The following is a 24,630-nucleotide window of genomic DNA, read 5'->3' on the forward strand; positions in this document are numbered from 1 at the left end:
GTAGACAACTGTACTCCTTAAGCCACAGCTGTCTTTGCCTTTACTGTGGAAAAGGGTTGTGGTTAGTGATATAACTTTAAACCCCAAGTATATGGACCTGGATCCTAGTAGCCACTTGCTCCACATACTTATGTCTTCACGTGCTTCTTTGCATTATCTTGTCCAAGGTATACATCCTGCTTCACTGAAAAAGCACACTACTCTGTACATTCTAGGCCAGACATCACTATCCTTGGGATAGATGGAATTTCCACGGATAATTAAGATTTTCCTTAACTCATGTCAAAAGTTGATATTTCACTCCCTTTTTTTCTCCGTGTTATTCCTTTACTGTGTCAGCAAACCGTGAAGTGTGCCCTCAGCACTTTTTAATGTAGATTTCAGCAAATGCCCAAGCCAAACGCCCTCCTAGGTGAGTAAGGCGGTTTCAGCTTTCCCAAAAGAACAGGAAATGGGAATATGCCTTCCCGCAGTCCATAGAGATGTGGGATTAAAGTCTTATGTGCAGTGAGTGTCGCAGGGGCTGGGAAACTAAGGGTTAGAGTGACACGGGACATCCAGAGGGAATCAAAAAACTGGGCAGCGACAATGAGGTGGGGGAATGGTTACTGTAGGGGGCTGTGTTGTGGATAAGTGGGGCCGGCAGACAGACATGTTGCTGTTGGCAGCAGCTCTGAGGACTGAGATTGGACTAGAGTCTGGAGGGGAAAGTGGATGAAAATTCAATTGATGTCTGACGACGGTTTACATTTATGCATTTTGCTTTAGTTTTCTGCACGTGCGTGTGTCTACACATATACTTCTATACCTACATGTGCGTGGTTATGTGACTTTCTATGCATGTGTCCTTTCTGATTTATTTCCCCTATGCAGCGAGCTGACCTCTGCAGCTTGTTGTTTGGTTTTTGTGGTCAGGTTGGACAATGCCCAGACGCTGGGGCTGCATGTGAGTGCGCCGGTGTGGGCTGGCAGTGACACCAACGCTTGGTTCGGAGCTCGGGGGTGACTGTGGAAATATGTTGGGAAAGTAGCGCTCCTTAAACTGCAGCAAGACCTCCAAGAGTTACATTCTGCTCTTTGGGGGCCACCTACTCATTTTCCTATGCTGACATCTGATCATAAAAATGATGAAAACTCACCTAGAGTTTTTCTTCTTTTGACTGCTGCCTTTGTCTCCTGTGAGGTTTAGAAGGTAAAAAGAACCATTATCAGATGTCCCTGTGGATATGTGAACATAATGAGCGTTGGTTTGTGCTGTGTATTTCGTGGTACGCTACTCTAAGCTTGAGAAGGTGCAGATTTCATGGGACACAGTGCCTGCCCCTCCACCAGCAGGGCGGGGGGAGTTGCCTTAGGCCCTTCCTCTAATCAAAATGCACCTCTTTTGGTCTATGCTCACCTAATGCTTTAAGTATGTCTCTGTGTGTGCAAGTAAAATGAAAAAGACGGAAGAAGAATATGTGTGCATTGGTAACTGTCCACTTTTAACCTCCAAACATAGCCACGTTTACTCCCGTTCATTATGCGATGTGATGATTTTGAAATGTCACCAATATTGATTTTCGTCCTATCCATCGCATTTTGTAATTCAGAAGACGGAACACAATGAACTTGGTCCACCCTGCATGATTGTGGGTCAGATACAAATGGAGACAGATGTTTGGCATTGTGATCACCAGAGCACTCTCCTGCCCCCATCTGGACATAAGCAGAAAAATCTAGCAGTGTTGTGTTTTGGGAAAAAAGAAAAAAAAAGAAAATAGGGTGAGCTGGGGAATAAAAGCTTAAAAGACTGTGTGATATTTTATTTAGGAAAACTCTGAAAAGATGAATTTTTCAGTGGCATTGATCTGTACGGATTTGCTCCCATTCCGCATTCTTGCTGCGAGCTGTGGCCTTGCGCTCTTAACATGTTATGTGCGTGCAGGTGTCTTTCAGCGTGAATCGTGTCCAAGTGAGGCTGGCTGTCGCTCACAGCCACAGGCGATGGCTTTAACACCAGAGCTCGACATCAGGCGAGCTCTGGCGAGGAGCAGAGTCGTATTTCAGCGGAGTCTGGGGAGATGCTGACAACTGCAGCCCTGTTATTGTCTGAGAACTCTGCCTTAAGCACTGCTCTGATGTGCCACATGATGCTCCAGAGTGAAAAATATCACTGTCCCTCCTCTAACAGGAGAGCTGATTGCATGTGTTCTATGGTTTCACCCAGCGTTTGGGTGTTATGCAATAATACCAGGGTTTTTTGGTTGTTTTTTTTAACCCTTTGTCTCAGATGTCAATCACCTCATTTCTCGGGGTCACATATCGGCTCCTTGTGATGTGACTCGTGAGGTGAAGAATAATCTATAATGTCCTGTTAACCAATCAGCCTTATTACACGCTGAATGTCTGACTCTGCAGTTGCACTGCCGTTTCCCCTCGTCAAAATTATGGTGACACAGCCCAACCCATTTGCACTAATGGAGTAAATTCCTCATGCTCTAATGGGTTGCTGGACTAAGCTGGGCATTCAGGGCCAGAATTCAAAATGAGAAATTTAAGCATCAGCATACGTCTGCGGTATAGTATAGGGAACATTTAGCTCCTCCCCTCTAACTGTAAAATAGTAGCTTATGCAACATTTGGCTTCAGAATCCGTGGAGTGACTTGTGGTGAAAAGAGGCTCAAAGACAGGAAATCAGAACCAGCTTTAGTGGTTGCCATGCCGCCTCGAGACTTCGACAGTAGTTTTACTGTGAAGGTGTGCAGCTTTCAATGTCGGTGTAGAAAACAAAACACACAAGAAAGCGGTGGACTTACTATTATCACATGCCTGGCAATTGAGGCTAAAAGTTAAAGGAGGTCTTATACAGATATGCAACTCATAAAACAGCTGAAGTCATAGTGAGAGCCTCATTATAAACTCTAGTGGAGGTTGATGGATGTCAGCCTTTTTTTTTACTTCTATCCCCAGCAGGGCCTGTGCAACAGTATACTTTTCTACCTAGGCAAGCAAGGACCTCTTTCTTTCTTCTTTCTGTGTACATGTCACAGATCATTAAGCGCCTTCTGCCATGGTGCTCTACGTGCTGCGAGGATGTGCTAATTAAAGCTTTGGTGTATGATTAATAGTCTCGTCTTGGAAAACTTAGGTTCATGCAATACCACTTGTGGCCATAATGTACCCTGACATTCCTTTGGCTGCTGTGGGAGATGGAGGGGGGAAAAAAGAAAACAGAGAAGTGCAAGAATGGCATGTGAATAGGAAAGCGGTGCAATGCTCCAAATGGAGGGGGCTATTTTGCTGTAGAGTGGGTTTATTTCTTATTGAGTGTGACCTCATTTCAAACACTGAATTCCCATCGTCCCCTGTCAGCGCAGCTGCGCCACACTGCTCCGCTGAAATAAGAGGGGGCATTGCGCTACAGTGATACCAAGTCTACCCTCCTGTAGATTGTGGCTTCAGAGGTGGCCATTTGAAAGCTTCAAAGTCCATAGCTGGGAGTGCTGTGTAATGGCTCCTCTAGTCCTTCTGTTTTGGAGGAAGAGACTGATTTCCCTGCATCCACTATAAAGTCCAGCTATAACATAAACCAAGGATGGAGCAGGAAACAACTTCTAGTGAAGTGTTTTGCAAGGGTTATTAAAGGATCTGAGGCAAGGGGTACTGAGTGGTATGTTCAAGCAAAGCAGTGGGATTGGTGCACTTCATTGAACTCTCACTGGTTAGACCACAAATGCAATCCATTTATGCATGTCAGTAAAGAAAGCTCATTTCAGCTGGAAAGACATGTTGAGGGTTTTTTCTTTTTCAACTTTTGGCAATTGAACATAATTAAAAACACTTCATCCTCCGTGGCGGTCCGTTCCCATAGCTGCGTCGCTTCACGATCCTCCTGCCTCCTGGAAATATATTTGTGTCAGCTACGCTGACATCGTGTTTGATTGATGTGGAATGACATCACTGAATTTGGAATTGCGACCAGGACATGTTTGGATAAATGCAATACAAGGTTTTGGTGCCATATGAATTCTTTTCAGAAACATGTGGGAAGCACACCCAGCTCCCTATGTAGCCTGGGGATCCTTCTGAGCCTTTCTCTCCCTTGTTCTCTCTCAGTAATTTTCTAGCAGCCTTCTCTGTTCTGTCTCTTTTTTAACTTCTCTCTGTCTTAAATCTCTCTTCCTCTTCTTCTGTTCCACAACTGCATGTCCACTCAGTGTATACATAGATATACACAGAGCTCTTATCTCTTCTGATCTAGTCCTAGCTGCAGGTCTGCTCATGCACATGCCTTACACAATCAGTTTGAAGGTAAAATCACTTACAATTCACACAGACTGAGGTCAGGCTTACATCATGTTGTGCTCCAAACATTTGATCTTGTTTATTGTGTTGCTGTAACTCTGTTCGCCTGACACTCTTAACTCTGATGCAAAATGGCATTCTTGGACCCTTGACAACGTTCTTCATCATTTAGTCACCCTGAGATTCCCCTGGCTTGACCTAGTTTCTTGACTGCCTGTTCTGCAGCAATGTCACATTTGCAGTGTAGATGCTTTCCCTTTTTCACCTCACAGGTCACACAGTGTCATGCATTGCTTCTGTCATTTTCATTTGTTTACTTATTAGCATGCATGTATGTTTGGGTTTCTAGGGAGACATCCAGCAGCTAATGATTGTAGCAGACCATCGTGCTGCCTATGACTACTGTGAGCACTACAGCCCCGATTGTGAAGTGCCATCCCCTGACCAGCCACAGAACCAGGACCCCGGCACAGACAACGCTGTGAGTAACATTACTTTTCTGCTTTTCAAATCATCTCTGGCTCCATGTTTTATTCTGGCACTCCTCTAAATTATTTTTTTATGGTTGGCTGGAAGAACAACCAGCAGATTCTGATCCTGTGATCCAAGCCTATGAGCAGCAGTGTGCTTTGTAAGGAGCTGGGATAAACAGTGTGTTTAGAGCTCAGTATGTGAAAACGAGAATTTTAAAACAAATTCTAAAACCTACTGGAAGCCAGTGTAAAGAATATAAAATGGGAGTGATGCTTGCTCGATTGTGGGAACCCGTTAATAATCTGGCCGCAGCATTCTTTATTGCTTGAAGACGTGAAAGAGATCATTTATCTAAGCCAGTAAGCAAAGCATTACAATAATCTAAGGACGATGAAAAAAATGCATGAATAATTTTCTCCAGTTCCAAAAGAGACCATAAGTTGCAATTTAGAAATGTTCCTTAAATGAGAATAGCAGGAACAAGACATGAATTTTACATGTGAGTTGAAACCTAGAGAGGATTCAAATATTACACCAAGGTTTGTAGCACTGACTGATGTGAACAAAATGAAGTAAGAGCCCGACTGATTTGAGAATATATATCACAAGGAGATATAATCATGTCTTAGTCTTGTTGACATTTAAAATAAGGTAATTATTAAAGAGCCAACCAATAAACCATGGACTAAGGTGAGCAGCCTGCACAGCTGGTGAGGCTTAAAAGACATATATAGGTGAGCATCATTGTCATAGAAAAAGCTTGAATGGTGCTTGAATTGTGATAGCAAAAGAAAGGATGTAGAAAAAAATAGTAAAAAAATAATAATGTACCCAGTACTGAACCTTGTGGAACCCCACAGCTTAACGAAGCAGTGTTAGAAGAGAAAATGCTCGTCCATGAGAAAGAAAGAAATGTAATGCAGAGCCAGAGATAACAATGATGTGGTTTTTGTAATTTTGCCTCTGTACAATCCCAGAATGTATTTTAAAGCCAGTAATCAAAATGTGCGAAAGTCTAGAACTGCTGGATGTCAACAAACGCTGTGTTTCCCATGAAGATGTTAGTGTACAAAAAGCTATGCATCTAATTATACATAAATGACAAAAAAAAATCACAGGTTTCGTCCAAGTTTTTTTTTTTTTACTTGTTAACCAGTGCATAAGTGTAAGTGCAGCTTTGTAGGCTACCGCTTACTAGAAGCAGTTTTTGTAGATTCTTTACATACAGAATGAAACTACACATTATAGAATCCAACAAAAGAACCACTTAGTATTTTCTTGCTGGTCTTACTCATGGAAATGATTAAACCATAATTGTCTCTAATACTCAAATCAGATCTTTGCTGGATCCTGTGCTGAAAAGAGCCTCTTGGCATTGTGTAAGAAACCTGCAATGTGCCAGAGGAAAAGTGCTGACTGGGAAGAACCAAGTTATCAGTCTATGCATTTACTTAATCATGTTTAGGAATGATGTGGTGCCTGCCTAAGCTTGCATTCATGCACTGTGTCATTTTTCCCACTGAATACCAATATACTCAGTGTGTGCTAATTAACGGGATGTCAAAGAAGTGTTACAGGATGAACAGGAAGCTCTTCCTTTTGACTTTTTGATTTGCCCAGGGCCCTGTTTGTTACACAAAATCTTGCCCCTCTGTTTTCCTTTTTTCTAAAGATAGGTGCTGGAGTCATTAGGAAAACTATGTAAGAGCAATGTGTCATTCAGTCATAGCAGTTTACAACAGGCAGATACAGTGTGAGCTTTCCACAAGGAGGAGGAACTCCTGTGTGCTTCTGATCGATGGTCGACCGGTTGTACAAACATCAGCCAGCCAGAGGCAATAGCGCAGTGCAACATATTTAAAAATCATGTTGCTAATAATTGATTGCCAATCTTTCTCTCTCAGTCATACGCTCTCTTAATGCTGGTGGAATGTTTTTCTCCCTTTAGAAGAAAGCGGAGGACAGCTACTATTATGAATACCCTTACTACGATGATTTGGAAAAGCCTTATGACTCAACTCTTGATTCTGAGACAACTGAGACAACCACAAAAGAGGTACCATTTCATGTTTGCTCTAAATGCCCGCATCTTATACATAACTGTATTGTTTCTATGTTACTACAGTAAAGCATCCAATGCCAACGTCCCCCTCCAAATATCTTTACAGGAGACAGAAGGGGACAGTCTGATCACAGGGGGTGAGATTTTGAAAGGCAGTTCGACTGGCACCGACTGGACCTCCATCTCCACCGGCTCATCCTCTCGCTCATCCAGCAGCTCTTCAAGTACTGATACTGGAGGAGGAGAAGATGATTACGCATTGGGGGTCACGTACGGCACCTATGAGGGCTATGACGACTACTATGACTCCACGTCTTCACCTGGTGGCGTTGATACCTCTCGAAGTGTCACCATCACCGGCATCGGCACTGGGGGCGAGCTGGACCTGGGAGCAGGGGGAAGGGTTGATTTGAATGCCGGGACTGGAACGAGGGTCATCACCACTGGTGAAAGGACTACAGTCACAATCTCCAGCAACAAAACATCAGTAGGTGGACATTAATCATGGGAGTTAATTGTTGCCAGTATTACTGCACACCTTTATGAATGGTATTGTACTTTGTATATATTCATTTTATTTTCTTTGTTCTTTTAAAAAAACTTTAAGAAGTTTGTAGCACAGGCAAAGTCAGACAAAGGTAGGGTGACAGAATACACAAACATGTATGTAGGAATAGGTCATAGATAATAACTACTGATTTGTGAATAATGGGACATAAATATAAATTGGGCTTATTGTGTAATATTATATTACAGTTTATTTCTAACTAACTAGGCGGCTCATTCTCATTCAGTTGACATAAAACCTTTTTGGGGCCTTCTTGAAAGAAATGTAAAGAATGTAAAAATAAGGTCAGAGGTCAAATGTGACTAGATAGATAGTAAAGTCTACAATAAATAAACAAAAAAGTTAATGTAAAAGTGCACAGGTGCCTAGTAAGGGTCTGAGAAAATGTACATGTGCAACAGTGATTAAAAACAAGGAAAAGTAAAAATGAAGCATAGATTGGATGCAAACTATAGTGTGATGTTTAGAATCTCCATGTACCAGTATCATTTCCTACATGCTGCCAATACAAATGAAGGCAGTAGAATTTAAAGCATAGTTTTAAAGATAAAAGATGTTTCATGAAAGTTTGACCTTATTTGACCTTGACTTGAGATTCAAAGTTAAGTGATATTTATGTGTGTAAACAATAGCAGTAAGAAACATGGTTTTAAATAGCTCTATGTAGCATTATTATCAGCATTAAATCTATTGACCTTGAAGGATAGGTCAGAGGTCAAACTTGTCATGATATTTTAAATCTCTATCCGATACTTTTATACGCTGACACACCACAATGGTAAGTCAATTATAATTAGATTGTCAAATCAATACGTTTATCTTGAAAATGTTGGTGGATGTAGGCCCAATGTTAATGGATTGTTAACACCACCCCACTCTACACCCCTGCAAAATTTGATCAGAATTCATTCAAAACTTTTCGAGCTATCATGTTTATGGATGGAATGGTATTCAAAAGGCCACATTGCCAGTTATCCTCAATTATTCTGTCCTGTTAATTGTTCCAACAGGCAGGAGCCTCCCACGATGACTACGGATCCTACGGATATGACGACTATGACTTTGACAGGACCCACACCATTGATGGAGATGGCAGCAGCAGCAGCAGTACAATAAACATTGGAGGTGGAGGCAGCAGCAGCAGCAGTACTCTGAACATTGGAGGTGGAGGCAGCAGCAGAAGCACTACTGTGCACGTCAGTGGTGGAGGTGGTGGCAGCAGCAGCAGCAGTACTCTGAACATTGGAGGTGGAGGCAGCAGCAGCAGCAGTAGCACTACTGTGCACGTCAGTGGTGGAGGTGGTGGTAGCAGCAGCAGCAGTTCCACCATCACTCTCGGGGGTGGAGGAAGTTCCGTGTCAGTGGGAGGCGGCTCAGCCAGCGCAGGCACCGGAAACCGAGGGTCCATCGCCACCGGCACTGGCCTGGATGTGGATGCCTATGATTACACGGAAGAGTTCAATCAGGAGGACCTGAAAAACTATGACGGAGAGCTAGATGAAACCTACGATTACGGCACAGAGCTGCCTAACATAGGGCTGCCCGCTAACACTCAGGATTATGGGCAGGTGAAATTAAACAGGATACACTGCAGAATAAAAATAAATCATAAAGGTGATGAAGATAAGTGAGGGTGGGCTGACTTTGTTTTTGTGTCTGTGCTGTGTAGGGTTACGGAGCTCATGGTGAGAAAGGACAGAAGGGAGAGCCTGCTGTTATTGAGCCTGTGAGTATGACTGTTTGAACAACATACACAAGCAGCAGACGAAGGCTCCGTTTGGGCTCATGGGGAGGACATATGTGTAATCCACATCTAAACACAAACTATCCCTTACTTCCTGAATAAGGCTCCATAAGCCACACAAGCTCACCACAGTCATCTGTTAGCATCCTCGGACGAGGCCTTGCTCCTGGCTGTTCATCGTGGCTAAACCATAAACATTTGTTGTAGAGCCATGCGGCAATTGTTAATAAGCTCTACACACGGTGTAGGGAGCGTGTAATCACAAGGGAAGTAAAACCAGGAAGAACAATAGGAAGTATGAAAGGAATTGTTCAATTAAAAAACCTAAAACAGACACTCATATATATATGCAGGTAACACTGTGAAAATCTCTTCCTATATGGATATATATGCCACAAAAGGTTTGCATGTATCTAATATAGCACCAGCTGTTTTACTTCAAACAGAAGTCATGGAGCTCCACCAGGCATACCTGCCTCTGTGACTGAGTGCCTTCAGTGTTTACAGAAGGAGTTCATGTTTTTTGAGTCCACTTCCTTAATGAGCTTTTGTGTATGCACACGTATAAGCATGCTGGAACACACATACGCAACCTCCCAGTGTGCTTTTGTCCCTTTGCAACATGCAAAAAGCTGTGAGGTAGAAAACTAAGAAAGCTAAAAAATTACAAAAGGGCAACATGTTATAATACAGCCCTTGACTGAGGGTGTAATTCCCCTGTAACTGAGTGGACTTTCTATGTATTTTTTTTTTTTAAAAGTATGCAATAAAATTTACCTACAAATACTTAATGATAGGTACACTAAAATAAGGACCTAACAAGTCAGATTTTTACAGGAAAGACGCTTCTGTAAATACATTTATTTGGTCAGTAAGTAATTTTAAGTAGCACAACGTCTGGATATTTTGCAGGAATTTTGACAGAAATTATGCTACAAGTACAAGTGTGGGCTGTATTATGAAGTGCTAACTTCAATGAAAAATAAATACATGTACAGACCCAGCCCCTCAATCAGTAGCCACAATGCAGGTGACACACAGGAATAACTGCAGGGATTGAAGAAAAAAAACAAAACAACAAGTCTGAAGGAAGTGTTTAAAATAAAAATGCTCTGAAGGCAGCTTGAACTTTGGAGAGTGGGCAGAATTTTAATCTCAGAAAACAAAAAGCCAAATTGCTACCACAAGAGCAAACAATGTGGTATTTATGTAGCTGTAGAGCTGCACTGATGCATCTGTTAAGTCAGATCCTTGAGTCTTTGAGACATTGAAATGAGATGAACTGCTATTATTGCCTTTTCAGTGTTACTGATCAGGCCCTAACTCAAACACTAACCCTACACTTAGACTGAACTAATTCCAAAATGTTCATAGGCATGGCTAAACTGGCTTTATGTTTCCGTTTGCATGTGTGAATAAGTTTAACATCCCCACTGATCTGATTAGCCCTTAACTGAACTTGTCCGGGTAGGGGAAGCACCTCAGGATGGCTTTGCCTGTTGTTTGCAGCCACTCTCTCGTTCTCTGTGGATCGACTGCAAACACAGCTGCAGTGACAGGCATGCATGCACATGAGTCAGCAAAGATGGGAACATGATGAAGGGACAAGTTTACAAGTGAACGTTTTCCTGTGTATTGTACTCAAGTGTGACAGTGTTGTTTGCAGCCATGTGCTTATGAATGAGGCCTAATGATTTGTGCTTGTGTGTTTCAGGGAATGTTAGTGGAAGGTCCGGCTGGGCCTGAAGGGCCAACAGTAAGTCAATCTTCCTGTCTCTTAACTTCCTGTGTTTTCCTCCCCCCCCTCGCATCGTAATCGCTGCCGTTTTTCTTGGCAGCCGCTTGGTAAAGAAAAGCCAATAGAGCTTCCTTTCACGCATTCATTGTTTGTCTGCACTACCAGAAAATTCGAGTTTTAATGCTTTGCTGGCTCCCGATGCAAAAAGGAGTGGCCCGAGCAGTTCCCCCAAAGCGGTTTTTGGACTTGATTAGATGTCGAAGGAACGTCGTCATTTATTTAGGAAGATTCCTTTAATACAGATTTGCTTTGACACCCTGCAGATGGAGTCCAGCCACTGAAGCGTTGCACTACAATATAAACAAATAAGAATACCCCACAAAGATTTACAGCTTCACAGCCTCTCTTATAAAATATTGCCACATGCACATTCCGTTCTGCTGTATGTGACCATTTTGCAAGATGAAGGCAAAACCTTGTGTTGTATTGTGTGTATATATAGAAGTTAAATGAGGTCTTCTGTTTAAAATAGGGTCTCCCTGGACCCCCAGGTGCTTCCGGCCCACCAGGCAGTCCTGGAGATTCTGGAGAGAGGGTAAGGTTGTTTTTTGTTTTTTTTAATGTCCTAAACATCACCAGAGGTTTACAAATACAAATAATAAAACACTCACTTGTGTTTGTAATTTCCCATCTAAGGGTCTTCCAGGTCGTCCTGGTCTTCCTGGTGCTGATGGCCTGCCAGGACCTCCTGGAACTGTCCTGATGCTGCCTGTAAGTAAAATACAATTCTTCTTCTTCTTCTTCCAAAGTCAGAAATTCTAACTTAGTGCTTTAATCCTTGTTTAACCTCCTTTAAGACCAATTGTTATTATTGACACCGTGTTTTAGCGATAACTTATACAATGAAGTGGAATAAAGGGGGTTTCCCATCAAGCCATTTATGATGAGCCTAACCCTTACGAGTAGGGGTGGGTTTTGATAATCGATTTATCGATTAAAATCGATTCTGGCTTGGATAACGTAAAATCGATTCATTAAAATCCTGAATCGATTTTTTAATATAAATTTATTTTGCCCAAAACACCAGAATCTCAGGTGAAATCTCACAAAATCTCAACAACCACCAAACAGCTAAAACAGTAAATGAGAGCAGGAACACGGATTCTGCACATAAATGTAAACACAAAGCGCAGACCCACGGACAAGAATCAGTGAGATGTCGCCTTTCTCACCCGACGGCACGGACACGGTCGGGGCTGAAAGCCGACAGCTCGCTGATTCTGATGTTTCGGCGGGTCCGCGCTTTGTGTTTACGCCCTTTTTGCGCTGATTCTAAAGCTGTTAGTTTTGATCTCTCTCCAAACAATATTGACCGAACCAGCAGCAAAAGAAGATCCAAACTACGCTTCACATAAACATCGTCATGAATTCCCTCTGACTTTTGCTGTTTTGCTTCCACCACACTTCATGCACAGCTCTCTCTCTCTCTCTCTCTCTCTGTACTTCAAGAACAGTTTCCCGTCTAAAAATCTGTTTTCTGCATTATTTGCTTGCTTGTTACCCACAAGTCTACCATTGTTTACAGCGCTGTTGGCCGCTGTTTTTTTCCTTTCACTTACTTCCGAAAAGAAAACCTCATTTCTGTTGTTCAATGGGCTTCTGAACAAATTGAAACTTTTTAAAATTATGCAAAATGCAAAACGCTTAGCCGTGTCTCTAATAAAACCGCTGTAACTTCAGAGGTAATGTTCATGTGTTGATTACTGTTCTTCTTTCGTTTTTGATGTACTGCAGAATACTTTTATAAAATCCCAGGCCAGGAAAAATCACCTTCATGTTTTTCTGTGTTTTATCTTCAGCTACTTTGACACAGAAGCATCTGCTGTGATGCTCACACCTTTGATAAAGTCTTGCGAGTGTCAGCTTCCTTGTTATAGATACAAATATATGTAAATGTACTGATCTGAATTAGAATATTTCTGACTGTCTGAGGCAAAATTTCCCAGATACAAATCGAATTGAATCGAATCGTGGATCGAATCGTTTCGGGACCTTGTGAATCGGAATCGAATCGATTCTAGAAATCAGTGACGATACTCAGCCCTACTAACGAGCGTTTTGTTGCATAAATATGTGCTTCAACATGTTGAGTGAGATTCTTAAATAACAGCTGTAATGTCAGCTGCTTTAAGCTGCACAAATCCTAGCCAAGTCAGCAAAGTTAATGCTACCGAGCATCTTTTTTTTTCTATGTCAGACTTGACCGCAACAGTTGCTCAGACATCCTAATAGCTTCCTGTGATGTCTACCTCCTCCGCTTTCTTTATTAGGTGCTGGGAAAATGCTGCTGCTGCGGTTGTAACTGATTAGTTGTGCAGATACAGAGTTGTGGTTTCAGGATTCCTCAAAAACTGTCTGGCGGAGTCATGTGGCAAACTCTGTCTGGACAAGGTGTTCTGGTGTATCTGCTGGCAGAAAGCCGGCAATCCTTGAGCTCCAAGTCTAATGAGAAACACGCCTTCTCATCATTTCAAGACGTTCTGTCTTGAAATGATGGAGTCAACATGAGCAGCACGGCAGGGTTAGGTGGCAAATCTAGACACTGGTGAAGCAGCTTCTCTTTTTTTTTAGCCATTTCTTGATAAATCAGAACATCTCGTTTGCAAGGCAGAGATAGAATCAAGTGGACGAAGAAAAACTGCGAGATTTGTGGGAAAATATGAAAAAATATTGTTTTTATTCAGCTGCAGTACATCTGACTCATCCCTGATGTTCTAGATCAACGGTTTGTATTTTGCTTCGTGGCAACAACCCTCTCTGTGACTTTGAAATCCTGCACAGCATTTCACTGCTGTGTTGCCTCTGCATCTGCAGCACAACTGACAGTCAGTCTCCTGAGGACTGTGCCGTGTAATCCAAACCAAGATGTCTGGCCCAAACAAAGTCAAGAGTTGCACCATAGGCATGAATATTCATGTTAGGGTGTAATGCTGGCTTATCACCACCAGATGGCAGTCGAATGTGAACATTATGGCCTGCAAGCAGCCATGGATGGAGCTGATTTGACAGCTGGAGGCTGTAGCATAGTTGTTGTTGTTTTTTTTGTTGTTGTTTTTCTTAAATGGACAGACTGTATTAAAGAAATATTAGAGCTATTGTTGGTAACAGTGTGTGGCTGTTTAAACTTAAAAGATTAATTTTGCCACAGGCCAGCACTTTAGTCCTTACACATGCTTCTCTTGGCTCTCATTTTTTTGTTTCTTGTGTATTCCTTTTTATGGGACTGAAGTCTCACCAAGCTATCATTCCTTCCATAGTTCAGACTCAGCGCCGGAGGTGACTCTGGGCAGAAGGGACCTGCTGTATCAGCACAGGAGGCCCAGATGCAAGCCATCATGCAGCAGGCTAGGGTAACAGTTTACACCTTCACATTTCTGCTATTTTTACTGCTCTTTGTTGCTAAACTCTGCGAACTATAAGATTCTCATGTGGAAAATATCTTATTTCAGATCATTTCATTCTATACTTTTAACTTTTTTCCCTCACTTCTCCTCAAATGTCATATTTTTTTTTATTTTTGTTTCGTTTTTAACATTTTGTTACTGCTTATCACATGACTTTTACTGTATTTGTGGCACATTTCCTATAATGTTCTTCCTCATTTATTATTAATAGATGCTGCATTTTGTGAATTAAGTTTAACATTAACATGCAGAGCACAAGTATAGACACAGTATACAGCAGAGACAAATATGAATTGCTAAATCTGCTGCAGTTCTATTCACACATGAGCTAAATTGTCCTCTTTCCTTCTTTTCCATATGTTTCATTTGATTTCATTTTTATGTTATTTCTCCTTTCTTTGGTCAGCTGGCTATGCGCGGTCCTACAGGGCCAATGGGTTTGACTGGCAGACCTGGACCGCTGGTATGTATGGCAAATCACCTCCCAGCAAAAACACTGAAGCACAAATACTCTGATCTGCAGATTCTGTTGCACACAGGATGGTCTTGCTCAATTGTTATATGAATTTTTAGTCAGTATTTTTCTTTTTAAGGGTCCTCCTGGTGTACCAGGACTGAAGGGGGAGTCTGGAGAGGCAGGACCTCAGGTACTAGAAATCACCATGCTACATTCTGTTTTCAGGATCAGTTTCTGATCATATCAGTCTAAGCAAATGTGGAAATGTGTTCACTAATGCTGAGCCTTTGTAATATTCCGTTACTAGCAAATCAGCTAAAAAGCCTAATTTAGGTGGATAGATTGGAAATGAAAAAGATGGCTCAGTGATTTACAGCACTTTTGTTTTAGGGACCACGTGGACCTTTGGGAACCCCTGGACCTACTGGAAAGCCTGGTAGACGAGTAAGTTGTCAACCAAGCTATTCAGCAGCAAAGAAGTAATATTAAGACTAAGCATGATAGTTTTTATGCACTTCACAGTGTTTGTTTGCGATTGCAAATAGTAAATGCTCTGTGATTGTCTTGATCTGGAGGTAGAACATGTGCTGTTGCTTTTACAGGGTCGCTCTGGAGCTGATGGTGCCAGGGGCATGCCAGGACAGACTGGACCAAAGGTATGTCGTCTTTTCCATTCACGATGCACTTAAATGTGCCGCTTTTGACAAAAAGATTTTTTGAAGTTAATTTTTAAGCTGAGGTGGTGATCTATATCATTAAATGTTCTTTTTTCCCCGCTTTTAAGGGAGACAGAGGATTTGATGGTCTGGCTGGACTTCCTGGTGAAAAAGGACACAGAGTAAGCATTTTAACCTTTAACCTGAGAGGTGTGTGCCTGTTGGAATTTGGACAACAGTTAAACATGTTCATATTTGTTTTCACAGGGTGAACCCGGCCCCCATGGACCTCCGGGTGGTCCTGGAGAGGATGGAGAGAGGGTAAAACAAAAAAAAGAAAAGAATTTCACTCCTGCCCCTTCATTTTCTTATCAACCTCAAGTGCTGTGCACACGAAGTCGCACTATCTGAATTTGTTCTGCTCTTGCACAAATGACTTCTTTGCAGGATTCTTCCCAAACGCACCGTTTTGTCATCATTTGAATTGAACTTCCACTTTCTCTTCCTACTTTCTCCTTCTCGTCGATTTCGTTCCTTATAATAAGTTCAGTTTTTTCTCTTTGCAAAAATACCTTTTCCCAATTTCCCTCACCTTCTCCATTAAACACAACTGATGCAACTTGATCCCCCACTTCCTCTGTTTCTTCATTATGTTTTCACATTACACACACACACACACACACTTGCACATCCTCACTTTCTCCTCCATTATAATTCACTGTCTGTTACACAGCCTGACCTGCTCTTTTCTTTCCCAGGGAGATGATGGAGAGATCGGACCCAGGGGACTTCCTGGTGAACCAGTGAGTGATCACATATATTACCATTCAGTCTTACACTCAGGGAAATGTATAAGAGCTGCAGGCCTGCTGTCATCATGTTATTGTGTTACTGAACAATCATACTGTCGGCTGGTATCATATATCACATGTTCATAGTCATATAGACTTGGAATTTTTTATTTTTTAGTGCTATTGTGGTGCAAAGTGAATGTTGATCAGAACTCATGTGTACAGGGGAATCTCTAGTGGTGAGAAAAGCAAGCAGAACACATCAAGCTTCTTTTAATAGCCTCCCACACCCCGCCTCACCCATGCAGGATACTCCCTGCGGAGGGTGGAAAAGACAGGAAAAGGAGAAACCATCAGAAAGCCCTTGATATTGCATGTTATGATCTTTTTTATCCACCAGGGTGCGCTACATTGGTTTGAATTCACACAGTCAGGACAATCCATCTACTTGGGTAACTGTAGCTGTGGGGCATGGCACACAGAAAGAAAATCACAGCACTGTTTCATGGGTACGGCTGAGGGAAATGCAAGAGTAGTAAAAAAAGAGAGAGAGAAAGAAAGAAAGAAGGAAAAAAAGGAGAGCGGGCTTCAGCTTTCCCTCACATCTCACTCTGTAGAAAATCCTCAAGGACATTTGGAAAGTGAGGTTATTTCCAGCAGTATAATTTTGAAACTTGATTTAGCTGAACGTGTTTAATAATGCATCAGTCCTTTTTCACAGGTGTGATATCACTCTCAATCTCATTTCCCTTCATTTTTACCACAGGGGCCTCGGGGTTTGCTGGGCCCAAAAGGACCTCAGGGACCTCCTGGACCACCTGTGAGTGCCCACCCCCCACCCAACCCTCTCACCTCTCCTTCAACTTCTCAACTTTTCATATCCAGCAATAGATTTACAGTTTAGAGAGCGGAATCAATTTTTTAGCATCTCATAAGCAGCGAGAGAAAAGGGAAGGACAAACAACAACCACGGGGAAATACAAAACTCAATATCTCTCAGACACAATATACAAAAGAGTAGCATATGTTATTGAGTTTAACTTCAGCTTCTCTGATAGATGTCTACAGTGCAGCGAGGCTTCAATCTAATTTGTTCCAGCGGATTTAATTTAACGTGGACACTGCACATTTTTGAAACTGATATCTCTCTGTAGGAGTTAGCGATTCAAATACATCAGACTTTAAAATTCATTCACACAGTCGATTCTGTCCATTTTAGTCTTTTATAGATTTGCTGCCTTTCCCTTTTCATTTTTTGTTCTTAATGTTCTTTTGTCACCTGCTGTAGGGCGTTACTGGAATGGATGGCCACCCTGGACCCAAGGGAAACATAGTAAGTGAAGCTGGAATGAACTAAATTGCCTATATGTGCAAACTCTCAGATAAACCAACACGCACAATTTCAATTTCAATCAACGTTTGCTTAATTTCACCCTCAAAAAAGCCCATGATATGCACTCATGGGCAAACACACACAAGCACACACACACCAGTTCAATCAGACATTAAGACATAATGAAGAATAGGCTGCCTGTGTTTAGGTCTATTTGAGCAGTCCACCTCGGCCGCTTGTACCATTCCAGCTCAATTTCAGGCAGCGCCCGGCTGTAATGAGAGAATGCCTAACTGAAGCAGCTCCTTTGTTCTGTTGGGAACGATCCAACGAGGTAGAGATGAAAGACCAGGAGCGTTCCCCGACTCTTGGCCTGAGGAAATATAATTGATTGCCAGTTATCTCATTGGGAAAGGTGTTGTTGTGTTTGTGCCTCAGCAGTTTCTTTCATTAGGAAAGTAGTTGCGGTAATGTGCACTGTGTACGTGTGTGTGTGTCTCTTACCTCGAGCCGTGGAAAGATGCTACTCCATCAGTCCAAAAGTTGTGGCTTATTGTGTTGTTATGAGGTAATCATGCAGAAGTGTGCTACTGCTTCTCATTTATATTTTTTCAGAGGAAATTTTCCCCTTTGCTGGACAATGCTGGTCACCAAATCAGTTTCGCATTCACACAGCCTGGTTGAAAATCAATAAATTATTCAGTCTTTTCTACATGGGGAGATTTCTAAGACAATTTTTCTTTTTCAGGGACCCCAAGGAGAGCCAGGACCTCCCGGACAGCAAGGCAACCCAGGAGCCCAGGTGAGTGATGAAAATGTAGTGTGAATTTAGATCTTTCTTTCTCGGAAGTGTGAAATGAAAGCTTGCTGATCATTTCTGTATCCTCCCCACAGGGACTTGCAGGGCCTCAAGGACCCATTGGACCTCCAGGAGAGAAGGTAACATACCACGTGGCTCTAAAATCCTGTAACTCCACTAAAAAAAACTCTAAGATGCTTTAAAAACAAAAAGAATCAGAATGTATAAAATAGCTGGTCGCATTCATTTTCATGAGCGGAAAGCCAAGTTGCTATCTTATTCAGAAATGCTTATCACACAATTATGCAAATGCCTCCTCATCCCCAATGCAGGACTAAATGTTGCCTTGTAGACGGTACAGACAGATTTGAATCCTGATACATTTTAATTTCATTTCAGCTAAATTACATTGGCTAACTTATATGGAGCACACTCACTTTATTATTGAGCATTTGGGATTTGGTAATGTAGGTACCGCGTGTGCCCTGATTTTAAAAGACATTAAAGCCATCATGATATTTGCTAAGTGTAATAAAGCGAAACAGTAGACTTAAATCGTAGATCTTTGAATTTAATACAACACATTCAATACATATGCAAGACTTTGCCACCCCAAAACACCATGTAAATAATTTTTGGGACTAGAGCTAATGAGCATAACAAAGAGAAAAGAAATCTGCATCCTATTATCGTCATGATTCATTTAATGTGTCTGTACCTTTGCTTGTCTAAGAATCCTACTGTTTGTCTTTTGGCCACTGAGGTTCAAATGAATTATAATGACAATAAATGAAATTTTACGCACACTCATCATCACCAAAGGATGACACCTACAGGATTTTGTGATCCCCTGGGTTCTGGTGTCATGTGTGGGCTTCTGGGATATGTCTCGCCAGCATTTGAATGGATTATGTAACAATAGTCAGTGTTATATCAGCTAAACCTCACGTTGTTGTTATACCGATAGACATCTATATCCTGTGATGGCTCCGTGTGCTCTTGTTATCTTGTCATGTTTACTCTGACCTTCTATCATCTACCCAGGGCCCGACCGGAAAGCCAGGCTTGCCAGGAATGCCAGGAGCTGATGGCCCTCCGGTGAGTTTTTAGGCCACGTTTCCAAAGAGCCGTATTTTATCTTTTTCCTCCCCTCTGTCTGTTTATAAAGAGTTTTTTATAGGTAGCTGTGAGAACTCACATTTTTAAAGCCATATCTCTAATTTTATTTTATACAGCCTTTTGCTTCACAGGATAAAACACATCACAACAGACGCACTTTATATAGGCAAACAGTCCCTCTGACATCCCTGCACAGACAGTACACCTGCTATAAATGGCAGATGTTTCTTGGAAGGTACCAGGTGGCACCTAAGAGAGATAGGGCCAAGATTTGAATAACTACAGGGCAAGAAAAAGATTTAAAAAAAAAAAGCAAAACAGAAAAAGGAGATAAAGTAGAGCCCCACGACACACAATATCTCTCAGCCTTTTAATAATTTCTTTTGAGGGTAGTTCTCCCTGAGTTACACAGCCAGGCTGTTCCTGTTAAATCTGTTTTGTTGCATATAAAGCAAGCACAATATTCCCAACCTTAGTGCTCCCTTTCTGCCTCTTCTCGTGTATCTGTTTCTCTCTCCATCCTCATATCACTAATAGCCCATCAGAGGGTTTGCACAGCTCCTTTTGTTAATGAGAATGCAATCATTTTCCTCTTAGTCCTTTCAGATGAGCATCCATGCATGTGTGTGGATGTGTGCGTTTTTTGATGAGGTGGAGTTTTGTGTCATACATGCACGATGCTGTTTGCTATATTGCTTGTACAAAATTAAGAAAATGACAGTCTGTGCTTTTTGAGCTCAGTGATAGCTAGTAGGGCCTCTTTAATACAAATCTCAAATGCAATTAGACTGCAATGGCTCTATTTTTTTTATTTTTTATTTTTGCAGTTTTCCACTTTGATACGTCCCTCCAACAGTTTTAATAACCTAATTTCTCTGTTTAAGGGGCCTTGTGGTATTTATGGTAGTAATTATCCTCAAATGAAATGCCATAATATTGCTCTTAATAATTCACAGGGTCACCCTGGAAAAGAGGGGCCTTCTGGAGAGAAAGGCCACATGGTGAGTTTTATTACATTTGCTTCCCATGAGCTAGCTTTCATTTCGTCCTTCCTTTATTTACGCTTTTCTCACTTTTTTGTTTCCCCTCCTGTTGTCCTTGTTCAGAAACATTTGCATAAAATGTGTTTGCATTCACGAAGATAAGATTAGCAAAATGTGTGCGTGTGTGTGTGTGTGCATGCTTGGATTGTTAAAAACTACGTGCTGCAAACTCTTATTAAATATTTGTCTCTCTAGGGTCCTCCTGGCCCTCAAGGACCTATTGGTTATCCTGGGCCTCGAGGCGTGAAGGTGAGTTGATTATCAACCACTAAGAAATTAATTTTATGTATTTTTTTGTACTTTGCATTTAATGTGTTAATAGTTCCCCAATATCTCATTTGAGTGTTGTTGTTGTTGTTGTTTTTTGGTGTTTGGCCAACCAGACTAGTGTGATTTTGCAAATAAATAAATAAAAATCCCCTTAAAAATGTTTTGTATAGGCTTCTGTCTGTGTTTGTCAGAAAGACTGAGATGGCAAAGGGGCTGATAACAGTTCAAGGTGCACAGCCCTCTCCTTCCTCTGTGCCATTAGTATCTGATGAAACCGAGACAAAAGAATTCCCATCAAATAATTCTTGAAAAGAAAGTGTGACTGATCCAATCATTAAAGCTGCTACTGAGCTAGGGGGATCACACAAGTGGCTCGACTCGTAGCTAATAGTCCCCCTGTTACATGGCTGAAGTCTGCTCTCAGGGAAGATGAAAAGATTGGTCAAGAAGGAAGAAACTTTGTATGCTAATTTATACACCAAAACAATGAAAATGAATCCATCCTAAAGAGTATCCTCTTTTGCACAATTTACTTCTAAGTTTTAAAAAAAGTGTAGCCGTCCATTATCCTCCCCACTGGTTTGTAATTTCTGCCTGTTCTTGTATCACAGGGAGCTGACGGTGTGCGTGGCCTTAAAGGACACAAGGGTGAAAAGGTAAAGGAATTCAAACAGCCGGCTAAAAAACGTCTAAGAAAGTTGTGTGGACTTATTTGATCATCTCTGCATGCATACCAATCAAATGGTTTCAACATCGTTTTCTTTATCCTTCTGCTAGGGAGAAGACGGCTTCCCCGGCTTCAAGGGAGATATGGGTATCAAAGGCGACAGGGTAAGGCTTGTTTGTTTAAACTTGACTGCTGGATGAATCACTCAAATGATCACATTAATGAAACAACTCTTAAGTGCTGCACTCAGAACTACCTTTGTTTTATTGGGGGGGTGAGGGTGACCTTTATCCACAGTAAGTGAAAGGAGCAACCACTCCTGTCACTTTATCCACTTTCATTGCCTAAGCCTCTGTGACTACCGCAGAATTGTGGCTAATGAGCAAACATAAGGTGTTGTTCCAGTTGACAAGTGGTTTGTGTGCGTGCGTTTGTTTTAATGTGAGCAGTTTCCAATTTCTTTTCCATCCCCATTGCCTCTTTCCAGTCACTCCTAACCTCGACAACTTTAGGAGAAAAGCGCGACTTTGACAGGTTTTCCTGACTACAGCCTCTTTCTCCAAAGTGCTTCAGGGATTTACACTGTCAAGTCTTAAGAAAAAAATGCTTTCTACAGTAAGAAACACAACTTGCACAAGCCAATACTTCAAACATCAACCCTCCAATCCCTGACCAGGCTGTCTCTAGCTGAGCATAGAAAGGAAGGAGAAATCAATGGCACTTTAAACCCCTTTAAACCCGGGAGAGAGACATGGGGCTCCGGCTTATTTTCCTCTGGAGATGCAGCAGATCCAGATGAAAGCAAAGATTTGAGGAGGCCCTCTGCTTTGGAGATGCACATAGACCGGAATGTAAATGACTCATTTTGAAGCGTGCCTATGAAAAGTGTGTGAGTGTGCTCAATTTAAAGTGTTCTGTTTGATGAGCTTGCAAGTGTGAGTCAAGTACAGTTTGTCTGATGCCGTTTTAAGTGCTGGTGTGCGAGCACACTGGCTTTGCCTTCAACTCTGCGCAAGCCTTTAGCTAGATATCTTTTTACACACCACCAGGTCTCATGCAACAGTGACTGGCTGTCAGAGTGAGTTTGTAGTCTGTCACTTAATATGTGTCCCGCTTGAAGGAAAGCACACTTAAAAAGAGAAGCAATATTAAAATAGCTAATTTCTTTAATGATGAAGCAACAGAAATTAGCATCCTTAAGCCCCTTTTTCGATGAATAATAAAAGCAAAGCATTCTTAAGTTATAGAGCAAAAAGTGACCATATTTGTGCAAGAGGATGGAGGTCTAAGTTGTCAAAAGTGCAAGCTAGCTTGGTTAGCAACCAGCTAATTAGTGCTAATAGATGTTTTGCAGGCACGTGACCGCTTACCAGTCTTGTAGGACATTTCGCTCAAGTGATTGAATAGCCTACTAAACATTATGTAAATGAGATAAACTATGGCAACTATGAGTAAACATACAAGTTGATATACTCCCTCAGAGGAAGTAAAACACTTTAAAGGCAAGCATCTTGCTTATTAAGGTAACAAGCTATAGACTATAGAGAGCAAAACTGTTTTTTTATACCAGTCATAACAAAATACTTGTTTCAGATCTCTCTTATAGTACCCAGATTCATTGTAATCACCTTAGAAAGCTATATGAGTGGAAAAATATTCCCACTGATGCTAATAATTTGTGAATGCACAGTCAATAGAATAATCTTTGCAAAACCTGAGGGGAGAGATGTGCTCAAGTACCTTGTTTTTGTTTGTTTGTTTGTTTACCATACAGGCTAATGGCATTTGTATTTTTTACATCTTGTGCTTTCCAGGGAGAACTTGGACCAGCAGGACCCAGAGGTGAAGATGGCCCCGAGGGGCCAAAGGGTCGTTCCGGGCTTCCAGGAGATGCTGGTCCTCTTGGCCCAAGTGGTGAGAAGGTGAGATTCTTAAAAAAACTGACTTAAACAGAGGCAGAGTAATTGCTTGACTGGTCCAATCCTTATCCAGTGAGGACAGGCGAAACTTGTGTTTGTTATTCACAGTGTAATTTAAAAAGCAGATATCCATCCGAATCTTGGTCACACATTAGCTAACAGCAGTCTCTTTCATGCCTAATTATAGCCTTCACACCAGCTTTTCCCCACACACTGATCCGGTTCTAAAAATACCGCTGTAGTGTTTCTGCACGTTTTAATGGAGATGTTACTCGCTAGAATAACAGAGTTTTTATTACTTAAACTCACAGATGCAAAGAGCTTACAGCATACTGTGGGAGAGAGCCAGCCTTCTTTACTTGCATTAAGTTAGGAATGTACATGGAATTAGGAGATCAGCGAGGTAAAGAAAGTCTGTAGATAACTCGTAAACCCTATTTAGACTGTGTGGGCATCTTCACAAGTGCTGCTATTTTGGTTTATGTAGTTCATGAAAACATCTTGTGTTCAACATTATAAATACTTCTTGCATTGCAAGAATCAAAAAAAATTAAGACACTGCTTTTGCTACAGACATAGCTGAAATAGAGGCTGTGGAATTCGGGATTGATGAGATTTATAAGCAGAGTGCTTCATGTATATAGAGCTGTTTGCGGCTACTCTGTAGCAACCTGGCTAATCACAGTAAACACAGTTGGCAGCCTCTGTGTAATGGCTGTAGTGTCCTGCTGCCCTTCAGATGAGTGTAGTAGTTCAGCTGGGTACAGAGAAGGTTCATATACAGTATAATGTATGTGTAGATTATAGGTACTATAGCAAAGACAGTGTTAATATTAAATTATAAATCAACAGACTCTTACTAGACGTTGTAATTATAAGTTTTAATTTGATGCCAATTGAAATCCTCTGTTGGCTTGAGAATGTTTAATTAAAAACATTTATTTACATTTTTTTTACAGGATTTTATTTGAAATAATCCCATCATCGCCATGCATTTGGCAGATGCCAAAAGCACACATTTCTCTCAAAGTCTGAAACATCTTGTCTTTTTAATATGAGAAGAGGTTATCACTGGTTATCAGGTGTCACGGATTAAGAGGAATAATTTGGTACGGCTCTAATAAGGAGTTTGGTTTGAGGCAGGAGAAGATCAGTGGATTAAGTAAATGCTGCGTTAAATGTTCAGTTTTTACATTTTTACATAGAGCAGGAACCTTATTATGTCTCTTAATTTGATG

At 41.5% G+C, this 24,630-nt stretch overlaps 2 protein-coding genes across 4 annotated transcripts in view; one reads left to right on the forward strand and one right to left on the reverse strand.

The window, feature by feature from the left end:
- The window catches only part of LOC309711816 (uncharacterized protein), a 304,239-nt gene that overhangs the window by 241,675 nt on the left and 37,934 nt on the right, over positions 1-24,630 (reverse strand). The window lies entirely within an intron of this gene.
- Positions 1-24,630, forward strand: part of col5a1 (procollagen, type V, alpha 1) — a 74,951-nt gene that overhangs the window by 28,968 nt on the left and 21,353 nt on the right. For 2 of the 3 annotated variants that reach the window (XM_082541156.1, XM_082541157.1), the window contains exons 5-30: positions 4,638-4,769; positions 6,711-6,818; positions 6,931-7,311; positions 8,403-8,960; positions 9,062-9,118; positions 10,851-10,892; positions 11,407-11,469; positions 11,571-11,645; positions 14,192-14,284; positions 14,745-14,801; positions 14,932-14,985; positions 15,186-15,239; positions 15,398-15,451; positions 15,580-15,633; positions 15,719-15,772; positions 16,210-16,254; positions 17,009-17,062; positions 17,531-17,575; positions 18,324-18,377; positions 18,470-18,514; positions 19,419-19,472; positions 20,450-20,494; positions 20,732-20,785; positions 21,418-21,462; positions 21,584-21,637; positions 23,288-23,395. In XM_082541156.1, coding sequence (XP_082397282.1) covers positions 4,638-4,769; positions 6,711-6,818; positions 6,931-7,311; positions 8,403-8,960; positions 9,062-9,118; positions 10,851-10,892; positions 11,407-11,469; positions 11,571-11,645; positions 14,192-14,284; positions 14,745-14,801; positions 14,932-14,985; positions 15,186-15,239; positions 15,398-15,451; positions 15,580-15,633; positions 15,719-15,772; positions 16,210-16,254; positions 17,009-17,062; positions 17,531-17,575; positions 18,324-18,377; positions 18,470-18,514; positions 19,419-19,472; positions 20,450-20,494; positions 20,732-20,785; positions 21,418-21,462; positions 21,584-21,637; positions 23,288-23,395 — 2,439 coding nt within the window. The remainder of the gene's footprint in view (positions 1-4,637; positions 4,770-6,710; positions 6,819-6,930; positions 7,312-8,402; positions 8,961-9,061; positions 9,119-10,850; positions 10,893-11,406; positions 11,470-11,570; positions 11,646-14,191; positions 14,285-14,744; positions 14,802-14,931; positions 14,986-15,185; positions 15,240-15,397; positions 15,452-15,579; positions 15,634-15,718; positions 15,773-16,209; positions 16,255-17,008; positions 17,063-17,530; positions 17,576-18,323; positions 18,378-18,469; positions 18,515-19,418; positions 19,473-20,449; positions 20,495-20,731; positions 20,786-21,417; positions 21,463-21,583; positions 21,638-23,287; positions 23,396-24,630) is intronic. The other variant, XM_082541158.1, reaches the window with a different exon arrangement.

Source organism: Aulonocara stuartgranti (assembly GCF_965226115.1).
Source record: "Aulonocara stuartgranti genome assembly, chromosome: 7".
Classification (NCBI taxonomy): domain Eukaryota; kingdom Metazoa; phylum Chordata; class Actinopteri; order Cichliformes; family Cichlidae; genus Aulonocara; species Aulonocara stuartgranti.